Source organism: Pagrus pagrus (genome assembly GCF_965226575.1).
Source record: "Pagrus pagrus genome assembly, chromosome: 7".
Classification (NCBI taxonomy): Eukaryota; Metazoa; Chordata; class Actinopteri; order Spariformes; family Sparidae; genus Pagrus; species Pagrus pagrus.
In genome coordinates this window covers 19,646,915-19,669,269 of record NC_140191.1, presented here as the reverse complement: position 1 = coordinate 19,669,269, position 22,355 = coordinate 19,646,915, and the positions used below count along the sequence as shown (strand labels likewise).

The 22,355-nt window shown below is 42.8% G+C and overlaps 2 protein-coding genes across 8 annotated transcripts in view; both read right to left on the bottom strand.

The window, feature by feature from the left end:
* LOC311260285 (transmembrane protein 65-like) overlaps positions 1 to 17,490 on the bottom strand; it is a 42,558-nt gene extending 25,068 nt beyond the window's left edge. Inside the window, exons 1-2 of one of the 2 annotated variants that reach the window (XM_084357938.1) lie at positions 17,230 to 17,490; positions 16,606 to 16,914 (exon numbers count right to left, since the gene is read on the bottom strand). In XM_084357938.1, the coding sequence (XP_084214064.1) occupies positions 16,606 to 16,912 (307 nt within the window). In that variant the 5' untranslated portion in view covers positions 16,913 to 16,914; positions 17,230 to 17,490. Of the gene's footprint in view, positions 1 to 16,605; positions 16,944 to 17,229 lie in introns of both variants that reach the window. The other variant, XM_084357937.1, reaches the window with a different exon arrangement.
* A 1,250-nt stretch (positions 17,491 to 18,740) lies between these two features.
* The window catches only part of LOC311260257 (protein MTSS 1-like), a 51,123-nt gene continuing 47,508 nt past the window's right edge, over positions 18,741 to 22,355 (bottom strand). For all 6 annotated transcript variants that reach the window (XM_084357867.1, XM_084357865.1, XM_084357863.1 and 3 more), the window contains one exon: positions 18,741 to 22,315. In XM_084357867.1, coding sequence (XP_084213993.1) covers positions 21,780 to 22,315 — 536 coding nt within the window. In that variant the 3' untranslated portion in view covers positions 18,741 to 21,779. The remainder of the gene's footprint in view (positions 22,316 to 22,355) is intronic.

Here is a 22,355-nt window from a genome sequence, read left to right as displayed (position 1 = left end):
GAGCAGATTTCACTTACTGGTGTCAAACAGAGTCCGTCTCCTCTACTACTAACTCCCAAATGTGCAGGCACACATCCAAATGCAGACAGACGCAAACTCACAATCCCCCGTGCACAATTCTCACGAAGCCTGCGACACGTTCAAACTAGAACAAATGCCAAAATGCTAATTTACGTCTGGGAGGAGAGTAATTCTGCCAAGCAGTGACTCTGGGAAAGCCATCTATTTAATCTTTTTTCATCACTTTTTAGCTACATTTACTTTGTGCCTAAGGAAATGATGAGACCTGCAACGACTGTTCAATTGGTCGTCAACTATTAAATCAACGCCACCTATTTTGAATATTAATGAATGAACTTGAGAAATAAATTAAAAAATAAAGTCAAAGTTATCTGATTCCAGCTTCTTAATTGTGAATATTTTCAGGTTTCTTTACTCCTCTGTACGGAAGCCCTCAGGGACAAGTGAGATTCTTTTGGTGATCCATTTTCTAAGTCTGATCTAAATTGTTTTCTCTCCTGTGTTTATGACGTGATAACAGGTGGAAAAAAGGTTTTGCCAGGATAGTCTGTCTAAATTTCCAAATTCTGTTTTCTGTTAATAAATAAATAAATCACTTGTCTCTCAGGGCTTCCGTACCTCTGTGATAGTACACTGAATATCTCTGGGTGGTGAACAGCACAAGAGACTTGAGGAAGTCATCTTGGGCTTTGGGAAACACTGGGAGACATTTGGCTAACTAATCTTTTAATCGAGAAAATAATCAACAGATAAACTGACGATAACTTCACAAACTGCAAAAAGCAAAACAAGAACATTTCACTTATTTCTTAACTCCCATCCTGTCTGCTGCCTTCACCCATTTTCCATCCCCTTCTCTCTCCCTCATTTCCTTTCAGGACTCAGTGTCGTGTTACGAGCTCCATACCACCGTATTCAGTTCACCTCATCTCATGTTGCTGCAGCAGACAATTGGTCACCTCAGTGCTGTCCCCTTCATCAGCACTACAGTAAAAATACTGCGCACACCTACAGTACACAACTGTTTATGGCAAGTGCTCATATCTACACACAGGCACACACAGATCTGTCATCCCTCCAGCCTCCGCAGCACCTTGTGCATAATGAAATATTGTTTCTTTCCTTCTCCCTCGCGGAGCATTGTTAAAGGTTTTATCTCGTTTCACAGGTGCTGGAAAATCCTCTCGGCTACAAAAGCCTAAACAACGAGATGACGATCCGATCCAACAGAAGATGGATAGCTTCCGCAATTAAGCACCAGAACACATTTCTCTCCATTTATCACTCACTCAGGGGTTGTTTTAGGATTTAATTAAAGGCTTTGGATGATCCTCCTGTGCTCGCCTGTGAGCCAACGCTGTCAGTCTGCTGCTACATCAACCGCATAACTTTTCTCACTGAAACCTCCTCGTCTAAACAGCTGATGGTGAACTATTCTCAGCTGGCTCAGGTATATGAGATAGCTTGTCAATCAATCACAAACAAGTGCTGCCATACTGACAGTCAATACAAATCTTTTTCCTCTCGCAGGATTACCCAAACTTTAATATAAGCGTATGCTACTTGGTTTGTTTGTGCAGGTTCATAAACAGAATTAAGGCAACAAATGGGTAGAAAGGTGCTTTTTTTTCCTCTTGTCTCAAAGTTTCAGGTTTAAGCACACCTGGTTATGTCGCCACAAACAGGGCTAGAAAATTTCCCTGGTTGTCCTCAAAAACATTCGGGGTGCCCCTTGAGGAATTGCTCTTGAGAATATTTTCCGTTTATTGCCCCCCTGCAACAGTGAAGTGCTCTTGAGCGCGGATTATCCACATTGGTCCAAATGGTGATGTTCAAAGAGCTCTTGAAATGAACTGTGAGAGTCGAGGAGGTTATATCAGCTACAGAATTATGTGTATAAACAATGTACTTTTTAGATCTCAAAAGATGCAGAGTGGTTAAAAATGCATGATGTTTTGGCTCGCCCAACTATTCCCAGACAGCAGTTACTGTGAGCGTATGCTGCTGAACAATGGTCCAATACAGGTCTGTGATCAATCTAATAAATTCTTCTAATCTGTCCCACTTTTGATGTGAACGAAATAATCTAATGCATCATTTTGGCCTGAATCAGGAGCCTATCCCAGCTATATTTTCCCATCACTTAAAAAAGAATGAGGCCAAATGACAATGCAGCTGAGTCACCGTCTCATCACCAGTCACATGAAAAAAGCCATTAACGAGAAACAGAATCCCTGGAAGATTTTTCTCTCCCGATCCACTGGGCTTCATGCAGCCATTTATTAGTGGTGTGATAGCTGACATGGCTGTCTATTGGCCCCAGAGCTCCTCCGGTACAAAGTATTGATTGCATGGTGTCTTAAATCCCCCAGAGCTGCTTTCTCAAGAGAATTCAATTCCAACAAGACAGGAGTCCTGAAAACATTTAATGGGCTGTGATAAGTAGCTAATCACGAGCGTGATTAAATACCAAAGAAGTCATGTTTCACTCGTCTCATGCTTTCTCTGACTTTGTATCCTCCGACTGCAGAACAAGAATCTGGCAGCCGATAAAGACTGTTTACAGATAAACAGAAAACGCGATGTGTCACCATTTTGGACACAGATCTTAACTGTTAATTGCCAAGTCAGCTACAGCTATTCTTAGCATTTACAACACACAGCCAACACAATACCGGAGCGCTAACAAGCCTGTTCGCTTGTTAAAGCCTGTTGACATGACTTTAACAGTCTCCAGCCATGCTAGCAGCTCTGTGAGGTTGTAATTAATTATTAATTATTTAGCATGTTAGCATTCCGACACTTGCTAATTAGAACAATTGGATGGGAATGCCATTAGTCATGTAAGAATTTGGGCATAGACGGAAAATATGGACCTGGTTTTGGTGCTACAGGGGCTGGATGGAAAGTCAGGGGAACATCAAAGCTATCACAATTCATCCTGAGGGGCTCATGAATGTCTGTGCCAAATTCTGAGGCAATCCATCCTTGAGTTGTTGAGATATTTCAGTCTGGCAGGCCAGCAGAGTCATTCCTTGAGCTATGAGACTACTAGCATGGCTAAAAACTAATTTAGCTCTTGTTAAAAGTCTTGTCATGTCATCTTATATTTAACTTCTGCATCCGACCACTAATGTGCTTCATCTGACAGTCTGTATGTCACACTCCTATTGCTTAAAGGTGAAACTCTATACTCTCTCAGACAAATAGCACAAAGGCTCACACTGAAGCTCTCAATCTCAACACCAATCTACAAACATTTATATATTTGTGTTCTGGTTGGTTTTACTTTCACTTTGTTGTGTTCCTTCCTCGGCTGCCTGCTTCCCTGAAATTGTCTGTGTAAGGACACAACCATTAACACTCCCCTGCTGTGATTGTCAACCCACTCACACTTTCTTGTCTTTGTTTTGCTGTGACAAATGGCTTAGTCCACACTTCTTCTGTCTCTTGGCGCGGATACAGCATGAAATTGAAGTGTGAGCAGAGTTTTGGAAATCGGAGATAAGTCTGTGAAAGGACCCAAAAGCCGCGTTCTCTCTCAGCGAACATCAGTTAGGATGAATAAATGTCTGTCGCCGCATTCAATCGCTTGAATGAAAATTATAAATAGAGGCAATATGATTTTCTGCGAATTCAGGTGTTAGTGTTAGAGGGTAGAAACAAGAACAATGCAGGGGCATTTTTCATCACGGGACTGTGCAGCAGTGCAATGCAGTCTGTGTGCGTATGTGTGTGTGTGTGAGACTCCCTCTGTTGTGTGTGTCCTGGTCTTTTGCGAGCAATTGTAAACTAAGAAAGATCCATGTTTTTCCCTCAGGATTTTATTGATTTTTGATTTGCACCACTCACACGGTGAGGGGGTTTCTCATTATGGGAGTGTGGCGTGATACAACACAGGCTGTTGTGTGAAGGGACACGGTGTGTGTGAGTGTATAAGCATGCGTTTATCTATATGGATCGCATTATCTGTACTTTGAGTCTGCATACGCTGGGGTATGTGACCAAGCATGTGCGTGTATGAGATCAATAGTTCAGCAGAACGGGAACAGTGGAAGGTTAGAGCCATTCATCAAATGCACAGCTCCTTGCTATTGTCGTATGATTTATGAGGCAGAAAGGGAGGAAATTGCACAGCGCATATATTACGGGCCACAATGGACAGGACAGTCATTACATAACACAAAGATTCGCTTCAAAACTTTATGTTTTGTTGCAATTAATTTGTCCGAGAATGGGTAATTAGATATAGATAGAAAACTTGCATAAGATGTAGTAAAGTACAACACAATGAAAAGCAACCAATGAGGTGTTTCTTTATGAACACTTGCCACAAATGTCACAAGAGGTTTTGAGGGCGCGGCACTTGGACGTGATGGCTGCAGGAATGTCCACCAGAGCTGGTGCCTGTTAACCGAATGTTCATTTCACTGCCATAGACAAGCAACGCGGTGCAGTGCAAGAACATGCTGCAAGGTGGGTTGATGGTGGCAGACAAATGGCAAGACAGTGGGCCTCAGGATCTCGTCACGGTATCTGTGTATTCACATTGTCATCGATCCAACCACTACCTCTACCATAACGCCACCACCACCCAGGGGCGATCTGTTCACAACGCTGACATTAGCAAACTGCTCGCCCACATGACACCGTACACGCTGACTGCCATCTGCCTGGTACGGTGACAACCAGCATTCACCAGTGAAGAGAACACTTCCCAAAGTGCCAGAAGCCATGGAAGGAGAGCATTTGTCCACTCAAAGTCCTTAAATACGATAAACTGCAGTCAGGTCAAGACCCTGGTGAGGGGAAAGGCACCCGGATGAGCTTCACTGAAAAGGTTTCTGACAGTTTGTGCAGAAATTCTTTGGTGTTGCAAAGCAACTGTTGCATCAGCTGTCCCGGTGGGTAGTTTCAGATGATCTTGCAGGTGGAGAATCCGGATGTGGAGATCTCGGGATGATGTGGTTACACGTGTTCTTTGGTTGTCAGGCCAGTTGGATGCACTGCTGTATTCTCAGAAATTATACTGGAGATGGTTTAAAATAGTGAAATGAAGATTCAGTTCACAGGCATCAGCTCCAAGTGCACCCTCCCTCAAAACCTGCTGAAAGTAGTGTTGAATTGGGACCAGTCCAAAGCACATCTGTGCAATCATTTCCCTGTTTAATCAGCATCTCAATATTCCTCACCTGTCAGGTGGATGGATTATCTTGGCGCACACTGACATGGATTTTAACAGATTCGTGCTCAAAATTTGAGAGAAATAATTATTTTCTGTGCGCAGAACAAGGCTCAGATCTTTTACATTGACTTGTGAAAAACAGGAGAGAAAAAAAGTGTTAAATTTTTATATTTGTATGTGTAATTTTAAAGTAAGATGAGTGGAAGGAAGGCCTGTTTATTTCTGTTTTGAAAGTCTATATACATGTCTACTGGAGTACTTCTGAAGGTCACATCAAGACTTAAAATAGTCATGTAGGCTGAGGGAAAATAATGAGTACCTCCCACCAAAGGCAGGATAACCCAGTCGGTATATACCTGTGAGAGGAAATTACAAAGCACTGGAGCATGACACTACACAAACCCAAGCCTAACAATGTAGTTACATCTCAGCAAAGTACTTTTTTCCCCTCCTGTAAGTTCAGCGAGCTCTATATGACAGGTAGACCAAATAAATACACATCTATTCCCACAGTGCCAATTAAAGAGGCTTTGGAGGGCCTGAAACTAAACACAGGAACAGACGAAAAACAACCACAGAATCCTTCAGAATGCCCCCCCGACAAACGGAAAACCACAAGAGACAGGAGGGAAAGAAGAACACAGTCTGGTTTCGTTCCCCTCAATAGGAGACAAAAGGAGCAAAGCAAAGAGGAAAAAAGGAAATATTATTAATTGAGCGGTGAGCTAAAACTACTCAGAGACTCGTCTTACGATGACTTTCTCTGCACATTCGGAGCACTGCAGTTCCTGGGAGCTCATGCATTTTACATGAATGGTTAATAATAAAACACTATAACAATAAAAACATGTTTTTATGCATAACATATAATCCAACAACTCTCCCACAATGGTGGGGATACAAACCACCTACTTGTACCTCAACAAATTTTGTCGCCAGGGGAACTGAATCCTGCACCTGCCTGCTGGTTCTCAATCCCGTCAACAAAAGTGAAGCTTATTTCCGAGCTAATTGCGTGCACCTGGCCTCCAAGATATCAATTAGTCATTGATCAGATGAATAGTCACCAGTGGGACACACAGAAATGTATGCACAGACAATTCTGTACTTGTAATTAGTAATTACGACCTCTGTGTCGGTGTGTACGGACCATCTTTCAGACTCTATTTTGTTGCTTCCGTGCCGGCATACAGTGTGTCACTGTGTGTAGCAGCAAGGGCACGGAGAATTACTCAAATAGTGCGACACTGGCACGAACTATGCTGAATCCCTCTCTGCTGATAAACTGCAGGAGGTACACTGGCAGGAGCTTTGAGAATGCAGCTTGTACAAGATTAAGTGTTATCTTCTGCACAACATTTGTCACAAAAAAAAAAAAAGTCAGCTCATTTGAAGGAAAGCCTGTTTACTTCTGTTTAGAAAGTCAATCTGCTCCCATTTACATGTCAACTGGAGTCATTTCACGACTCAAAATGCTTGTTTGCTGAGGGGGAAATGAAAAAAGCAGCTCCCCGGAGATGCCGAATAAACCAGTGTTTCCTCTGTAGTTGTATTGTAGCAGAGGTAGCAGGGGGTAAGTTGTGTTTTTTTGTTCCATGTCACACAAATATCTTTCATATTTTGCTACAGGATTCACTTGATCACGATTAAAGGGCTGCTTCTATCCACTCTGAATGCTTGTTTAGAGGAAACGTACCTTTGAGAAGCAAATACCACACAAACTGAAGCCAAACACAGGAGGGCTGCAGGAATATTTCCAGTTGGTTTCAGTCATGTGGGAGATCTTTACCAATCTCTATCGTTTATCATACTGCAGGTACGCGACATGTTTGTCCTTTATTTGCTGCATAAGTGATGAACTTGAGGATATGAGGACATGGTCAGCTCATTTCTGTCTTCAAAATCTGAAAAGTGGAAACCACACTGATACAGGATTAGATTAGCTGGAGCTCGCCCACTCTTAGAGAAGACCTTGACCAAGACTCTCTTAAATGAGAATTGAGCTTGTGACTACGGGGTCACCAGTTCAATTCCTGGACCGGCAGGATTAATTTGGGTGGGGAAAAAGGGAGACAGCTCTTTTCCCTTCCCTCATTACCCCCACAGAAGTGTCCCACGAGCGAGGCCCCTTAACCCCAGCTGTTCCACTGGAGCTGCTCAGTAACCAGCAGATCAGAGTATGGTTATACTGGGCAGCTTCCAGGTATGAATGTGTGTTACTCTGTGAATGTGATCAGGGTGTTCCTGAAAAAGAGAGCAATGCTCTCAGTGAACTTTGGGATTATAGCTGCCAAAATCAGTATTTTTGAATTAACAATGGAAGACATGACTGTGTGTAATGTATTAGTGGTTGTTCGGGGTGATGAACCCACAGAATTATCACCTGACTCTTGCTTTTCTTTAGCTTCAGTTTATTGCTTTGGTTTTATGGCCACAACTTTACTGTTTACGCTCACTGCTCTCTTATCAGTATTGTTTCCATACACAGCAGGCAGCTGTCTTTTTGTGGGAAAAGGTCTTAAAAACTGTCCCCACGCTACAGCATCAAACAGCAGGCGAAGACATTAGCAGCTAGCTTGTGAATGTAATGAAGCATGTCATTTTAGGAGTTGGTGGAGAGCAGAGCAGAGCTAAAAGGAGAGAGAATACATGACTTATATTTGTCAGGCGGACACGAACACGACTCCAAATGAATGCGAACGCCCCAAGAGAAACAGTAACCTTAACATCTGCTGTAAAGTGCTGACTTTAGTCTTGTGGGGCTGCAGCGAAATCAGCAGCCTTGGTGATTGTGCGGCAAGGTGAGTTCTGAAGGGCCCAGGTACAACCCAAGGAGAAAACAGCTAGGGAGTTGTCATGTCTAGTGTGTTGTGGCATGTAAGTGCAGGGAGGGCCTGAATGACAGCAGGAAAGAGAAGAGGAAGACGAGGTGTCATAAAGGGAGCGTGCGCTGTCCTTAGAGGTCATACTGCTCCATGAAAGAAAATGAAAATGATCCGTCCCTGTCTCTAACGCCGTGAGGCTGCATGACCTCCCGATCGAAGGGACAGGCTCACACAAACAAACACCACCTTGAATATCAAACACATCCCGCTGTGCATAATATTATTAAACGGGCTTCCGTGGTGCCTGGGTAATTTGATTCATGCCTTGATCCATCTGTCTGGGTATCACAAAGAAACAGGAGCCATATGCAGCGATTTTCCTCCTTCCTTTCATATCTTCTGAATCATAAAATTTTAATTGGTGCCAGATTGCCCATTGGAGGACGATCTCACATACTGGGCTCCATATATAATGTATTTTTTTTCTCCTTTACACTTGGCCTTGTTGTATTCTCAAAGAATTGTAAAGGAGAATCGACTGTATCCTGAGAAATATGCTAAAACACAGTGGTTGTGATCTCAAGGTAAATATTGATTTTGAGGGTAACATCTGAACAGTGATAGTCCAGACAGAGCTGAATAACTCACACAGCAGAGCTGTTTTCCTCAATGCTGAAATGGTGTTCTTGGGACTATAATACGATAGCATGCACCTAAACAGATTCAATATGTTGTGTCTAGATGGGGAAAGGTGCAAAGAATGGATTACAGTGTGTTTAACAGCTCTAAGCTTCAAATATTAGCATACCTGGCTAACTTGGTTACAAGCTATTGTAGCATTTCATTAGGTAACTACATTTCAGAAGTGTTTTAGGTTACATGATGGGCTAGCAAATCTAGCATGTCACTGCTGTTTCGCTATTTTTCCACTGTGGGCGCAGTATTGACACTGGGAACGATTATTCCAGATGTTTAATAACTGAACATACCTCCACCCAGCCTCCGTCTTGCTTGTCCAAGTAGGCTCTGAAAGCAATAGCTGAAGATGAAAATGTTGGAATGAAATTAAATGACCCAACACTAGGGCTAGCTACCTCTACACGGCGTAATGTCTTCTATGTTGATCGTCAACTGGAGAGGATGACCTGCTAGTCTCAGTCTTTCTATATAACTCTGTTTTAACTTCTTTCAGGGAGCTCGCAAACCAAATAAGTTCAGCACCCCGTGAGGAACGGCTCCGTCTGAAGTCTCCTCGGCACAATGAGAGCGATTAGTTATTAATGGCTGCGGGCATCTCTCTCGCTGGCTGCAAAATGCACTCAATAAACACACACAGCGGGGCGTTAGGCTATTACGGTGTGTGCGATGAACGGGTGCTATCTGTACACATATTACCACACGAATGTCACCGCAACAGCCTCCATCGGACGGCGATAGAACGGAGTGTCTGGCATGCTATTAACTCGAGCACTTCTGCGAGAAAATCACTGCTGCTCTTCAGGAAGTCGAATGTCAGCATGATGGCGGCATCGCAACGCCCGTGCCTCGACTTTTCCATACTGCAGGGAGTCATTTCTGTCTGAGCTCGGGGTCACAGCAGGTTAAATGTCACCATGGGCTACCGTGATGCAGCACAGTGTGCGAATCTGCATGACAACAACATTGTATGAGCGGTGGCACAATGGAGAAATGAAAAGGGCTCTCCTTTGTCATTTATTTCAGGCAAGAAGGCCATAATCTGAAAGGCGGAGAGAGAGGATATGGCTTCCCCTTTCAACATAAAAGGTGGAATCAAATATCACCACCAGGCACTACGGAAGCAATATACTGAGCTGAGCATACAGTAGAGCATATTAGGCCTCCCTTCAACACAGGCATAGCCGAGGAAAGAGGATGAAAGCTTTGATCCAGGATTCATTATACCTGCTGAATGTGGTCGTGGTTCAAGAAGAGATGCAGACGGTGGAGAAGAAGATTTAAGCTTGAGGATGGAAAATAATAAACAGAAGACAGGTTGATGAAATGAAGAGGGAGCGAGGCTTGTTTTGTAGGATTTGTACGTCAGCCTCAAGGGTCACTGAGGTGAAAAACAAAAAAAACAACCCCATAAAGACGTCTCCCTTCCTCTCGCCGCTCTCTCTCCTCTTTTGCATCTCCAATTAACTTCCCCTCCACTGCGCTCCTCCATCCGCCGAGCCATGAAGGGAAATTGCTTCTATCTCGTCTCCTCTCACATATTCCTCCTCAACAGCAGGCCGGCGGGAAAACAATGTTAGTATCGCGGATGTCACTGAGTCACTCGGTAACTGAACGCTGATGATCACAGAGGTCCAGATGGAGCAGAAGAATCTCTGGTGGTTTATTCATTCATTTATCCGCTGCGTCTCTCCGCCCCTTCTCCTTTAAATCTTTCAGCTTGCTATCTCTGAGCTTTTACCTTATTTTATAGGACTTGGGGATAAAGTCCTGATTTTTTTTTTTTTGCGAAGCGAACACAATTCCTTTATATGCAAATATGTTCCCTGTCTGATAGGTTTGAGGAATAGGTTTTCCTTTAATCATAAGAAATGTGCATGGGTCAGCATTTACTCCTGGTGATACGGATTTAGATTAAAACTTATGTAAAGGACTTTTTTAACTGTAGCTAAAGTTACTTTAACAAAAAACTAGTCTGCTGCAGTGTTGACAGGCTGTGTACTGTTAAATATTATATTGATTGTGCTTCAAAACCTGTTAAAATGGGTAAGTAAAGATGTTTTAGTGACCAGGTTGCATGATAAAGTGACAGCATTTGTCCATCAGAAACTCTAAACAGGTCATCATATCTGCAGTCCCCTCAGTAAAACCACCAGGTCATTTCAATGGTGTGTGTGTCGGCCATTTTGCAGCTTACTGCTATAAGTCCAACTATTTCAGCTTTAAAGGAGACATATTATGCCGTATGATGTAAAACATCTTGAAAGTTAAAAGGTGAAAAGGTCAGAAGCTCCTCTCTCCCACAGAAAACACTGCTCCTGAAACGCCTCGTCAGTCCCACCTTTAATTGTTTGACTTCTCGACATCACACTTCATCACCATGTCACAAATTTGCATTATGTATGCCTAGCAGCTAGTTTGGCACTCAAGAATTAATTTTGCACAGATGCTCTGCTGTTGTTGTTAGGGGTGTTGGGTCAGGCGTGTGTGAGCTGACCAATCAGAGGAGACTGAGTATTCAGGCGGGGCCTTAAAGAGACAGGAGCTGAAATAGAGCGTTTCAACATATTCAAGTAGCCCAAAATAAAATTATGAAACTGAAAATGAGCACAATATGTCTTCTTAATTACCAGTCATTTTACATCATTTCTTGTGGTTTTCTTCCTGTTTGCTAACCGCGTTCAGCGATTGTTTCTTTGTTCTCAGGTTTCTCTTGAATATCTCAATGAGTCTGCCTGATTAAATGAAGATTAAATCAAATAAAAAGATATCACAGTCCCATTTCCTACAGCTATCATGCTTGATGTCAAACGGGCATCAGGTTGAAAATAATGATATTTAAGTAAATAAATCCAATTATATTTATTGAATGATATATTCTCATCATCATTCATCACCACTGTGAGGCCCTTTTATATCCACCACCCGTTATCATTGCATTATAGCATCACAATGAGATTTTAACATCATTAGAGCATTCTCGCATTTCTCCTCGCTTAATAATTCATCATTTCTGTGTTTGATATGAATTTTAAAAGTTGGTGGGTTATTTCAAATATTTATATTTTGCCTCAGCTGCAGCAGTTCATTTGTTTTGTGAGAGCAGTGTAATAATGACTAAACTGAAGCCTTTATTTCTGCTCTCTGACAGCGTTATTACTGAGATCTCAAACATGACCATTAGAAGTGATCATAATGCAAACTTTAACTGTGCTGTAGGTCACAAATGTAGAATGTTTTCAGCTGTGGTGGGTTTTATTCTTCTACGCTGTCATAAAACAATATGTCATAAAAAGCAAATCAGAAAGTGGGCCTTGTGGGTAATTCATCGACATTTAAATACCTCTCTATGTCTGAATTTGATCTCTGTTGTGAGCTCATTCTTTGTTCTCCATTTCAGGCTCGAGTCAAACTATAAAGTGTGGATCCAGTAGACCTAGTGTGATAAAACTGGTATTGATATTCTCATTAAATATGTCTGAGTCACCTCATTAGAGTTTACTCCCTCATTGTTTTTACATTTCTCCTCTCCACCCTTTTTTCTTCCTGCCTGTTAACTCTCATCGACCTGTCTCCCAAACGTATTTGTTCTCTTCTTCTTCTTTTTCTTCTTCTCTCGTTTTCTTCTTTCCCTTTCTTCTGAGATCAGGGTATTACTACCAGTAGAAGAGGTCCATAAAATCTCTAAAATGGACCCTAAATCTCCCCTGGACAGGTGAATGTGCATGTTTTTGACCTTCACTCCAACATGCTTCCTCCTATCCCTTTCTCTTGTCTCCGCTCAAACAAAAGTCCAGTCCTTGAGAATATCGAGGCTGTTACTCATAGAAGTGCTCAGTGGACATTTGTCTGTCTCTACTACCTTAAATCAGCATGTATGTTATTGTAAAGGAGCAGTTTTTTATTGACGAACGGTGACGTTTCCTACACCTTCTCTGCAGTTCTCCTCAGCTCTATGGAGCTTTTTTAGCATATTTCAGTTCCGCATTTTGGTTTTTACGGCAAGAGAAACTTTTGGACAGCTGTTGTGCTTATAGCTTGATGCACTGCCCCCAAGTGGCCAAAAAGTCTATGTTTAAAGGTCCAATTTATACGACACTTTGGGTTAGTAGCATCGAATTTGACGAGGTAAGAACGAGACGCATTAATCAACTAGATATAAAATAATATTTAACATTACTGCATTAAAATGTCTAAAAAAGACCATTGTTATATATTTTATTTAGTTATGTACTTACTTTAACCCAAATATTTCCAATGAGAGTCAAGAGTAATTCTATTTCAGGTAACAATGAGCTTTATTTGGTCGCCCCGTCGCTTTAACGTTCAGAGAAACACCAAATACTACGTCACAGAGTGAAGAAGGAAGTCGACGAACGTGACTAAACGTGAATAAAGCTGTGAAAGGGGCTCTGAGAAACTCCTGTGTTGTGCTTGAAGCTGGTTAGCTTATGCTAGCAGACCCCAACTTTGTTTTCGTTATTGGCCACAAGCAGCGTAGACATACTGCAGTAGCATCCATTAACCCAGAGGACTGCCCAGTATTGAGACATGTCAGTGAGCTTCAACCACAGACAGACAACCAGCTTCCTCCCCTTCAGGAAAAAAAACATGGTTTTGCTTCAGGTGTGCTGTGGCCTCTGGGGTGGAAAGATGATGGATGCTGATAGGCCTGTCACGAAAATCAATCACTCAGCCGCTAAGGCAGTGAGAGAGTGAGCCGGCCGGACCAGCAATCACTGATTCAGCTCGTCTGCAGCCCGCATATACAGTAGGTAAGACAATCCCTGAGGGTGTTTATAGCGTGAAGGTGAGGACGTCAGCAAGCTCCAGCCAGGCAGGAACCATAGGTGAGAGTATCTGTCCTCTGTGGGCAGTCACGTCAGTGCACTAGCTCACATTAATCTCTCATCTTTGGTAGAGTTTATGGTGGTTTTGAATCCTAAAAAATGAGAAGTTTTGAATCACTCTACTTGACATTTCAGAAGAGGAAACAGAATTTGTGGCTCGGTGTGGCTCGGTACTTCCTGCAGCCTCCGTGTGTGATATAAAAACCTCCCACAATGGGGCTCATGAGGGATTTAGCGCTGTTTGCTCAGTGTTGATATTTGTGGCGCACAGGGGGAAGGCTCGCAGCGTGTGGTCAGGATGCAATCAGCCACATCCGACAGGAAAATAATGATGTACTATGACGATCAGTGAGCATGGAGGATCTCATTGAAACGCCTCGTAATGACGGGTCGGTCAACAATTCCCCAGAGCCTGGAGAGAGAGAGTGAGCGGGAATGAGGAATTTCAAATAAGGCGCGAGACAAACTGAGTTTCTTCTTTATAAAAACAAGTCCATTTTGCTCTTCGCGGTGTGGGAAGCAATTTAGTTCCTGGGAGGAGTGTGAAGAATCCGAACAGGATCTAATTTGATAGAGCAATAACCTTCACTAAAGGTGTGAACACTACACAGCAACACAACAGCACTCTTTATCTGATTAGAAAAATAACCATTAAGCTCAACCATCATCACCACACGACGTCTCTGCCATCCATTTTTGTATTATTATGCCTGCTGAAATGACTACTGAAACCAGAAAAGATGCCATAAGTCAGCAGAAGCATCACAGGCCTGTTTTTATCGTATGGAGAGAGAATCAATACCATCCCTCACATACTGCATCATGCTTCACCCCCCTGCAGTTATATTGACGCCAGAAAACAGAAAAATGATGCAGCGAGGTAAAAACAGACTTTTAAGAATTTGTCTTTGGACTTCCATCCAAAACTTGATTAAGAGGAACTGAGATATACCGAGCAAGCATGAAACTTTTCAAGCCACAGCGTCAGAGTTAGCGCACGTTGTGGCTACTTGCTATTCAGAGCCTCACATACTGTACGCTGACAAGAAACAGTGAAGCCATGACACCATGAATAGCAACAGATGCATGTATGTTCAACATTCAGCAAGCTGTCGTTATACGGTTTAAATTAGCCTGGTGTTCAGCGTACAGTGAGTTCAGCAGGTTGTTAGTTTAGTTAATGAACTGGAGGGGAGAAGCTCCAAAGAGTTGGTGAGGAAGTTCTTGGAGATTTTAGAGGACACTTTGACTGAGAAATTTGAAAGTACCCTGCATGGATGGGAATCATTCATCCACCACGAGGGAAAAGTGCCTCATCTTTTAGCCACAATCCTCGGGCCCGGTGCGATGAGTCTGATATCTTTATCGATATTTTCTCTGACGAAGTGTAAGTAGCATCGATGAAGTTTCCACCATAATGTGGCAGGGATAAAACAAAATAATGAGAACCTATTTTCTAAGCGCAGTCTCTGCACTCTATTGCCTGAGAGAAATACGGAGGGTGACAGGAGCTAATAGCAGCGTACACCCAGAGAAAACCTCATGTACTGTGGCGTCTCCATCATCACTCATGTCTTCCCTCGTTCTCTCCCTCTACTCTCTTCTATCTCAGTATCGATCGACCCACTTCCTTCTTTCTCTCTCCGTCTGGGGGCCGTCCACCGTTGTCGTCCTCCTCTTATACGCTCATGATCTCATTCTCACGGTTCGTGTAACCCATCTAATGTCTCGACCCTGCGCTCATACAGTGAAAAGAGAAACCTACCACCTAACATGTTGTACGAGGAGGAATCATATATTGTTCTTGGCCAGTGGGTTGAAATCATTTGGCTAGAGGTGGATGGGTCAGGAATGAGCCTCTAAATGAATATGACCCTCAGTCCAGCTGATATTGAAGACAAAAGAATGAGAGTTTTGATAAAAAAAATGGAAAAACAACTATAAGGATATCAGGTAGCCTGTGTGCATGGTTGATGAAAACAGAAGTATCAGTTCACCCTGCAGAAACAACACATCACCAACCAAGTCAGCCACAGGACAGAGCGGACAGTCCATCACAGATACTGTTTATTCACAGCCACGAGTGAGTTGGAGTTTCCAGTACACCTGACTAACGTGTCTACAAAGAGGGTGGGAACCAAACCTGCATCCTGTTGTTGTGTTGGCCAGAGTCTGGAATTAAGTTTTTGCAGGTCACTGAACTCAATCTTGTTGCCTGCCACGAAGTTGAAGTGGTAAACACTGAGTCAGTGGTAATATGGAATATATTGTGTAACCTTAAACCCTGAGTATTTATTTTCCAAAAAACCTATCTGCTACGATGACAGGTAACCTGAAATTTGTACCTGCCACAGCCAACATCTACCCTGTATTTGACAGGTAGTGATAGGTGCTAATGGCATCCCCTCCCTGAATCCTGGTCCGACACATATTCATCTGGAAATCTTCTGATACTGTATTTAAACATGTGAGTGTCCAGATACTGTACTGCACCGTGTGAGTGATGACTGCGTAATACACTTGTGCACAAGAGTTACAGTAATTGAAACAGACTAATATTGATCGCCGCCGATAGATTCTCTCTGCACCCAGGGGAGGTCAGAGGTCAGGCATCAGGGTCAGATGCTGAACTGCATTCTGGGAATTAGCAGTCCTTCATGATGGATATGGTGTAATGTTTTCGAAAAACAAACCAGTCTTTAAACGGCAACTTCCAGCTCTTTCCAGACCTCCATTAACCGTCAGGGGATTCAAATCAATCCCTTGATGTGTTATTACAGCCTGGAACTGAATCAATGATAATTAGGCCGGTAGGTAAATACTGATGCAAAAGCCATTAACTTCAATTATAACTTATTTAAACAAACATTTTTTTCAATAAAGCATTTTGTGATGGAGGGTTTTCATTCATGGTGTGTATATGTTGTGTACTCATTACTTGTGTTACTTTAAAAAGCATGTCTCTATCTCCATTGATTCTCCTGTCATACACGAAGCTGTATATAACTGTACAGTGCACATTACCTACCTTGAGCTATGGCTATGGACTCGAACCTGTGCAGCTCCCTCAGCAGACAGGTGCGCTCAGTCGGATGGAGGCTATAAATAAACTCCTTGGCTCCCTGGGGCGAGTTGAGGGGCTCCACGGGCTCCTTCAGCGGGTGTGTGCCCAGGTTACACCGCTGCACCACCGCGGGGAAGTGGGGCTCCGGAGCGAACCGTGCCGGGGACGCTCCGGCGGGTGTTTGGTGGTTGTTGAGTCCGGCTGTGGCCAACCCGGTCCCGGCTCTCAGAGAGAGGGCGGGGCGCAGGACTCTCCGCAGGCAGGGCAGCATCTCTGGGACGGGGGGGTAGAGTAAAGATGACCTGATGGAGGACAACACAACAGGCCCGGTTAACACACTGAGCCTGGATTCATCTAAAACACATGACACGAGGATTCAACTACGATTTGAATCGATCACATCCTCCATCTGGACGCAGCCTGGGTTATTTAAGGGCAAAAAAACACGGGCCTGACAACAACAAGCACACATTATCTGACAACATGTCGATTCAAGCTCAGTGTACACGCCTCCTGGGCAGCAGAAAGTAGGAGAAGATGCGACAGCCGTCCACAAATCACAACTGCAACTTGTCTTATCGGACGCACCTCAGTCGATGCTCCGCTGTCCCGTCCGACAACCTCCACAGGAAACCTTAGAGGACGACAGAGGAGCTGCTCCGGGGCGCACGGCTCGTATCCGCCCGCAGAGAGATCGTCCAGATAGGAGCACCGAAACCTCGACTGACTGTGGGATTTGTCCAAAATCACATTTTTGCGAGCGTAATCCCGGATGGTGAGAGCACCTCTGGCTGACAGGATGGTGATAGAGACAGAGAGAGAGAGAGAGAGAGAGAGAGAGAGAGTGAGAGGCGGATGGGAGGGCTCCGGCAGACCCGAAAATATTTTCCAATAGCGGCGCTGCTTTCCTCCGTGCGTAACTCTGACGGCACCGACACGCGTACGTACAGTCGGCGGCGCGCAGGCACAATGGACAAGGCAGTGGTACTCACGTGGTGGAGGGGAGAAATTTTCCCTGCGAATTAATGATTGCATACATGATGTATCTGTTTTCAGATTTTAACATGCATACAATAAATGTCCCGTCCAGTTGTGATATGTCACTGGAACTTTATCTAACTTGCCATCCCTAAAGATCAATGATACTTTATATGAGAGCACAACAAGGAGCATCTTACAGTGACATCAGCTGAGATTTAAAAATCAGTAATACTATTTAATCACAGACAGGCTCTCTCAGGATTAGCTGAAGGTGTGTGTGTGTGTGTGTGTGTGTGTGTGTGTGTGTGTGCGTGGTGGATATGTGCCCATCCCTCTCTGCTATTATGCACGCGGGGCATTTGAGCTATTCATCCAGGCCAGTCAGTCCACACCCACAGAAAATATGACACCATGTGGAAGTTATTTGTTTCAAAGGAGGAGGCCTGTAAGTTGAGGCAAAAAAAGGAAAAGGGGCTTTTTGAATATTATGAATATTCCCTGATTTATTTCAAGGCTTTTTTCTACGTCAGAGGCAGATTCACGATTTTGGATGCACATTTATTGATCACGCCAGTTGTTGTCAGGCCTCTGAGGATGAGAGGAGTGATGAGGGAGAAGCTGTAAATCAGGTTTAAGTGTTGAAAAAGAGCTCAGGCAAGAGCGACCCCTGGTGGCCAACACCAAGATTATCATCTGTTTATTACACTGATGGTCGCTCCAACAAGCACTGAGCTTGTTGACCTCAACCTCAGCGTGTTTTCCATTCAAATGTTGCACACAATGTAATGAAAATGTCATTTTTTTGGCAAACTGAGGCTAAACAGGTGAACACCTGCCTGTCACAGCCTGTCAGGACTTGAGCTTGAGATAAGGGGCCACCCGGAGGAGATAAACCTTTTTGTTTTTTCTGACAACATACGTCACCCTGATTTATGTGTTGTGTCTTTAATAACTTCAGATGTTCTTAATTGATTTCCCATTAGATTTTGTGTTTTGCAAAGTATTATATAGTAAGAGTATAAAGTATTATAGAAGATTTTAGCCTCCTAGTTTCAATTAAAGAAAAACAAAGTATTTGACAGTCTTGGTACACACAGAGGTTGGACACATTCAAGAAGTCAAAATTTATACTTTTATTGTATTGCTAAAGCTGTCATTACACAAAAAATAACAATCTTTTACTTCCTGAAACAAACTGCATCATAGCCTGTTGAACTGTACAGGGACAGACAGAGAGGTCAACTCTCCTCAGAGGGGGAACAGAAGCTAAAAACCTAAACTAGAGACCAGGTTTAATCGTACTTTCAAACCCTCACAAACTATAAACTTCTTATTCATAGGATATACTGACATTTGGCAACTCTGATATAATATATATTTATGCTAGCAATTTAAATATGGAAATTACAGGTTTATAATACAAGTTTTAGACAGGTGGACGGCCAAAAATCATACAAAAACAAAACATATTAACATCATGAACAATATCAAGAACTGAATGCTGAGTTTCCCAAAACATCTGAGCAGTAATATTATCTTGAATCATGAAATTAAACCGTTAAGGGGTATTTAATTTACTATGCAAATGGTTTGATATCTTTAGTTTTTGTCATCCCCTCTGTTGCTATTGTTCCTCCTATTGTCACTTTCAATAACATTAAATACATGAGGAACCTGTTAAAAATAAAGAAACAAACTGGATTTCAATGCTTAGATGTATTCGGGAAACTCAGATTATAACAGACAGTGTGGGCAGTGTGCCATTTGTTCAAATCTTATAAGATGCCTATCAGATAAACCGTTTATTAACATTTTACCTGAAATCAGTTGTAAATAACTGGGGTACAAACACTTTCAATCACACTCAGGGAACAGAGATCAGCTCTGCATCATGCAAATGACCATTTGTCTCTAAACCTGAACCCATAATACTGATGCAAGCCTCTCTGTTACACAACTAAAACTTTACTTCTTAAACACATTTCTGACTTCTGTTGGTACCTGGAAGGAACTCACTGTGCTGCGATTATTAAATGCAGTTTATGCATGTATGTGTGAAATAAGGGACAAAAACATGAACAATTCACTGATGAAACAACACGTCATCAGATGGTACATGCACGGAGAGGAAACAACAGGAAACAACTCGGTTAATCGGATATTTTACATATGAGTATAAAAATAGAGATAGGTTGAGAAAGAAAAAGAAGAAAATAAATTAAAAACATGTGAGTTTTTGGACTAACGTGTACAGCTAATTAACATTTACACTTTCATACATCTTGTAGTAGCCTTGGTCTCACAGTGCTTGAACTGAAATTAAAATTAAAGCACAGACTGTAACTCAGGGATATTAATTGCTTTTAGCCTACTGTCTCACAACGCTGCAGTCACATCTGCAAAAGATCTTAATGTCCATATAAAAAGAGAATATTTAAATGTGCCCCAGGTGACATGTATTTCTTAAATTATACACTGGATGTTCATGTAATTTCCTAATTTTTAAGCTTGAAAATATCTGTACATACCAGACGTGTCACATTTGAAACCTGATAAATTAAAAGGACATGAGCAGGCATGCTACATGCGTTTCAAAGCCAACAAAGAGTTCATATAACAGCAATCGGGCAGAACAATAAAAACTGTATGGCAGTACCAATTACACCTTTCTACTCATGTCTTTCAAAACATCAAAAATATTTTTCCTCATAACTTCTATAAAATGTTTAATAATACATATAAATTTGAACTAACATTGAGTTTGGACATGGCACATCTGTACTCTGACATTTATTAGTAATGTTATGAGCAATCGATGCGCAGCAGGTTGCAGCATGGCTAGTAAATGCTTTAGGAAAGAATATATAAGGGCTAATATATAAACACGAACCACTGAGGAGTTCTACAAAGCTCAGCATGTAGATAATGCAGATTAAATTATATTCATACTGGAAAAAAATATGGGAAAAAAAAAACTGATTCACATCCAAAGTCAGTGGAGTTTGATGATCGTTGTTTGAAAACCTGTTGAAAGATGTGGAACTTAATGATTCTGGCACCATGGAGGAAGGAAACATAGCAAAGATACAGAGAGCGAGAAGCACCGACACACTCCTCAGCAACAGAGACGTGCAAAAATTATGTACACATCATGTAAATACTAAAACAACTATAACAAAACAGGATGTGTAGTGTCTCTTAATGTCACAGCATCAACCATGTGACGCTTTAGTCACGCTGTAGTCTCCTAACACAAGTTATTGGTCACAGCCCTGCCCATGTTGGCACTGTGGACATCTCGCGTATTCAAGTGTCCTAGTGGAAGACAGCTTCGACAACACGGCACCCTTCTGCCCTCCATTTAAGCAGTCAAAGCAGTTCACGAGATGCCAAATGGTGCGATCGACGGCGGACCACTGGAGCCATTAGCGCAACTGAATATTGCTCTCTCGATGCTGTGAAGTACTTGCATTGGCTGTCGTGCTCCTTCTGCCAAGTTGCTTGGCAGTTGGAATGCTTATTCATCCCACGGTGGTACAACGCACTCCCTAAACAATGAGTTTTTACAAATAATACAGTTGAGTCTGTTTTAAACTGAGAATACACATTGTCCTTGTCCAGCCCTCTGCCTCAGAGAGAGTACTGGATACATGTCTGTATAATATGTCTTCACTGTCCTCTTAAAGAAACAAACACACTGTGGTGTAATGCTACAAAAAACATCCTCATGTTTTTCATTACGCAGCTGCAGGCTCGGATTTGGAAAACATTGTAGTGCTTATTCAAGGACCAATGAGAGAAACTAGGTCTTATCCCTACGTAAACAGGCTTCTACAATTACTCAACTTATCCAAGGATCTACCTCAAGTAGGCCTGTGATCCACTTAAGGTCCACACCACTATGTCAACATACCTCGCTTCACATAATTTCAATATATTTTCTTCCTTGAGACTTGTTACAGATGCTGTCTGCAGTGAGGTATTCTCACAGGTGAAATTTACAGAATGAGAAACACTATATGTAGAACAGGTGTAATTGATTTCTCATACTAGCATAAGAAGCCTTTTGATTCTGTACATCACGTTTCTATCCGCAAAGCCTTTGACTTCATTTACAAGTATGTTGAAGGGTTAGCCTCAACTTCTATAACATGTCATCATGCGATACGTGGCGCAGAGCGATCATTAGTGAGGGTTCTCTTGAGCCTGACTCCCTTGCGAATGGCCACCAGCATGTTGCCTTCTCCTGCCTCTTCTCCTCCTCCTTCCTGCCCTGTCTCACTCTGAAGTTGCTGCTGGTTAGGCAGGGGTACACTTGGAGGATTCGTTGTAGCCTGACCACTCCAGGACACCATAGGCAACGTGCCAGCATCCCCGCCTCCTGCAAATGTCGGAGAATCTGGACTGTCATCCACTCCTCCTCTTCCTCCCCCCATCTCCTCTGCACTCCTGCTCCCATTAACTGCTCCTGGCATATCAGGCACCGTAGGGATTTTTACAGGTATGACCGGTGTACGAATTGGGATGGGGCCTGTGCCCCCAACTGAGCCTGAACGGCGGGCGGAAGGTTTTGAAGAGGGGGTGCGGCGGATTGTGGCAACTCCAGGGGTGACGATAACTGGACCGTGGCCTGTAGAATAGGAGCCAGAGGCATTATGGGAGCTAGATCCAGAATAAAAGCCCTGACCTGAGCCTGCAATGACAGAACACAAAAAAAGATGTTAAGAAAATGA